Source organism: Propithecus coquereli, unplaced genomic scaffold, assembly GCF_000956105.1.
Source record: "Propithecus coquereli isolate 6110/MARCELLA unplaced genomic scaffold, Pcoq_1.0 Scaffold678, whole genome shotgun sequence".
Classification (NCBI taxonomy): Eukaryota; Metazoa; Chordata; class Mammalia; order Primates; family Indriidae; genus Propithecus; species Propithecus coquereli.
The window spans coordinates 260916-263212 of record NW_012152818.1 but is presented as its reverse complement, the minus strand read 5'-3'; the positions used below and the strand labels follow the sequence as shown (position 1 = coordinate 263212).

Genomic DNA, 2297 nt, shown 5'->3' with positions numbered 1-2297 from the left:
GCCTCTCAAAAATCACTCCAGAGAAGGGGCCCAGGTCTTACCCACCTGATTAAGGGCCGTAGAGGGAAGCAAGTACACAGGAGAAGGCCATGGTAAGGGTTGGAGGGTTGTCCCAGCTCAACTAGAGGACCGTCTCCTCAGCCGTACCAGCCTTCACTCTGCAGGCAGACTTCATCCTCAGACAGTTACTGGGATGGTTAAAGCCACTTGGGGGACTATGAAGACAAAGGTATAAGGAAATATCTTCCCGAAGTTCAAAAACTGTGTTCCTATGTCATTCTCAAGAATTGGAGGATTCTCTCTCTCTCTCTCTCAGGGACTCTTTCTTTTTCCCTCGCAGACCCTCCTAGAAGAAAATGGCTGCTGAGAACTCCTCTTCTGTGACAGAGTTTATCCTCTCAGGCTTAACCAACCAGCAGGAACTCCAGATCCCTCTCTTCTTCCTGTTTCTGGGTTTCTATGTGGTCACTGTGGTGGGGAACCTGGGCTTGATAATCCTGATTGGGCTGAACTCTCACCTGCATATTCCCATGTACTTCTTCCTCTTCAACTTGTCCTTCATAGATTTTAGTTTCTCTGCTGCCATCATTCCCAAAATGCTGATGAGTTTTGTCTCAAAGAACATCATTTCCTATGCAGGGTGTATGACTCAGCTCTTCTTCTTTTGTTTCTTTGTCTTTTCTGAGTCTTTCATCCTGTCAGCGATGGCGTATGACCGCTATGTCGCCATCTGTAACCCACTGTTGTACGTGGTCTCCATGTCTCCCCAGGTGTGTTTGCTCCTTTTGTCAGGTGTCTATGGGATGGGGGTTTTGGGGGCTCTGGCCCATACAGGAAATATACTGTTTCTGACCTTTTGTGCAGACAACCTTATCAATCATTATATGTGTGATATCCTTCCTCTCCTTGAGCTGTCCTGCAACGGCTCTTACATAAATGTACTGGTGGTCGTCATTGTTGTGGCCATTGGCATTGGGGTGCCCATTGTTGCCATTTTTATTTCTTATGGTTTTATTCTTTCCAGCGTTCTTCATATCAGCTCCACTGAGGGCAGGTCCAAAGCCTTTGGTACTTGCAGTTCCCATATAATTGCAGTTTCTCTTTTCTTTGGGTCAGGAGCTTTTATGTATCTCAGACCACCTTCTGTTTTACCCCTGGACCAGGGGAAAGTGTCGTCCCTGTTCTATACCATTGTTGTGCCCATGTTCAACCCTTTAATCTATAGCCTGAGGAATAAGGATGTCAAACTTGCCCTGAAGAGGACCTCGGGCAGAATAAGCTTCTCTTGAAAAAAATTTTAGAAATGGAGAAAAGAGATCCAAGGATTTTTTATTGGTGTTTTTATTATGATTATTACTTTTCAAAATGAGGAATCCCAGCTACAGTGCTTTCTATACTATATGTAAGGTAAATCTTAACTTTTTTCCGAGTGAATTTATTCTCCCCTACCCTGACCCCCAACCCTTCCTTTTTTATTTTATGAAAAAGTTTCTATAATTATGAAATATTTAATGCTAAATGGGGCTTAGGAATCATTTCATACAGTCCCTTTATATAATAAATCATACTTTGGAGACTCGGAAATATTTGCATGTTGCCCAAGAACACAAAACTGCCTGGTACAGAGCTGGGACTAGAATCCCAGCTTGAATCCCAATCCACTTTATTTTCCTTTATGCCATGTGTTCTTGCCTCATCTCTTTCTTGGGAAATTTCATTTCACATGTTAGTTGACATAACACATTTAAGTTATGAATATATTCACAGTAATTTCATGCCATTTTTCACAGAATAATTTTAATATATCACATTTTGCAAGAACTCAGGAGGTGAAACTTTTTTTTGAGGTGGTCTTGGCAAAATGACAAGATCAGCATTTGATGCGTTTTGTAGTGTGTAGGCGGGAAGTGTGTTAGGTTTCATATAGAAGCAAGAATGGTGCATACTGATTTGGTGGGTGGAGCCCTACAGAAACAGTCTAGTCAGTGGACTAGAACTACCAAGGGAGAGAGAGAATTTTAAGGTGGGTAAAGATTCTGTGTGGAGGTGTCATATATTATTTTAAGATGAACAGAGACAGCATTTGAAGTCTCATTTGAAGGGTTAACTTGGGTGTTAGAGATCTGATGGGGAAGTGTGTAGTTCAAGGTGGTTGGGAGCTGCACTATACCTTAGAGTAGTCACTAGCCACATATGGCTATTGAGCACTTGAAATGCAATCATTCATATTGAGACATACTATAAGTGTGCAATGTAAGTGTAAGACACACATCGGATATTTGAAGAATTATTATAAA

The 2297-nt window shown here is 41.8% G+C and overlaps 1 protein-coding gene across 1 annotated transcript; it reads left to right on the top strand.

The window, feature by feature from the left end:
- Positions 1–356: 356 nt before the first annotated feature.
- On the top strand, positions 357–1289 carry LOC105823535 (olfactory receptor 8B12-like). Its single transcript, XM_012660773.1, has one exon. The coding sequence runs from the start codon at positions 357–359 to the stop codon at positions 1287–1289; it is 933 nt and encodes a 310-aa protein (XP_012516227.1).
- Positions 1290–2297: the final 1008 nt, after the last annotated feature.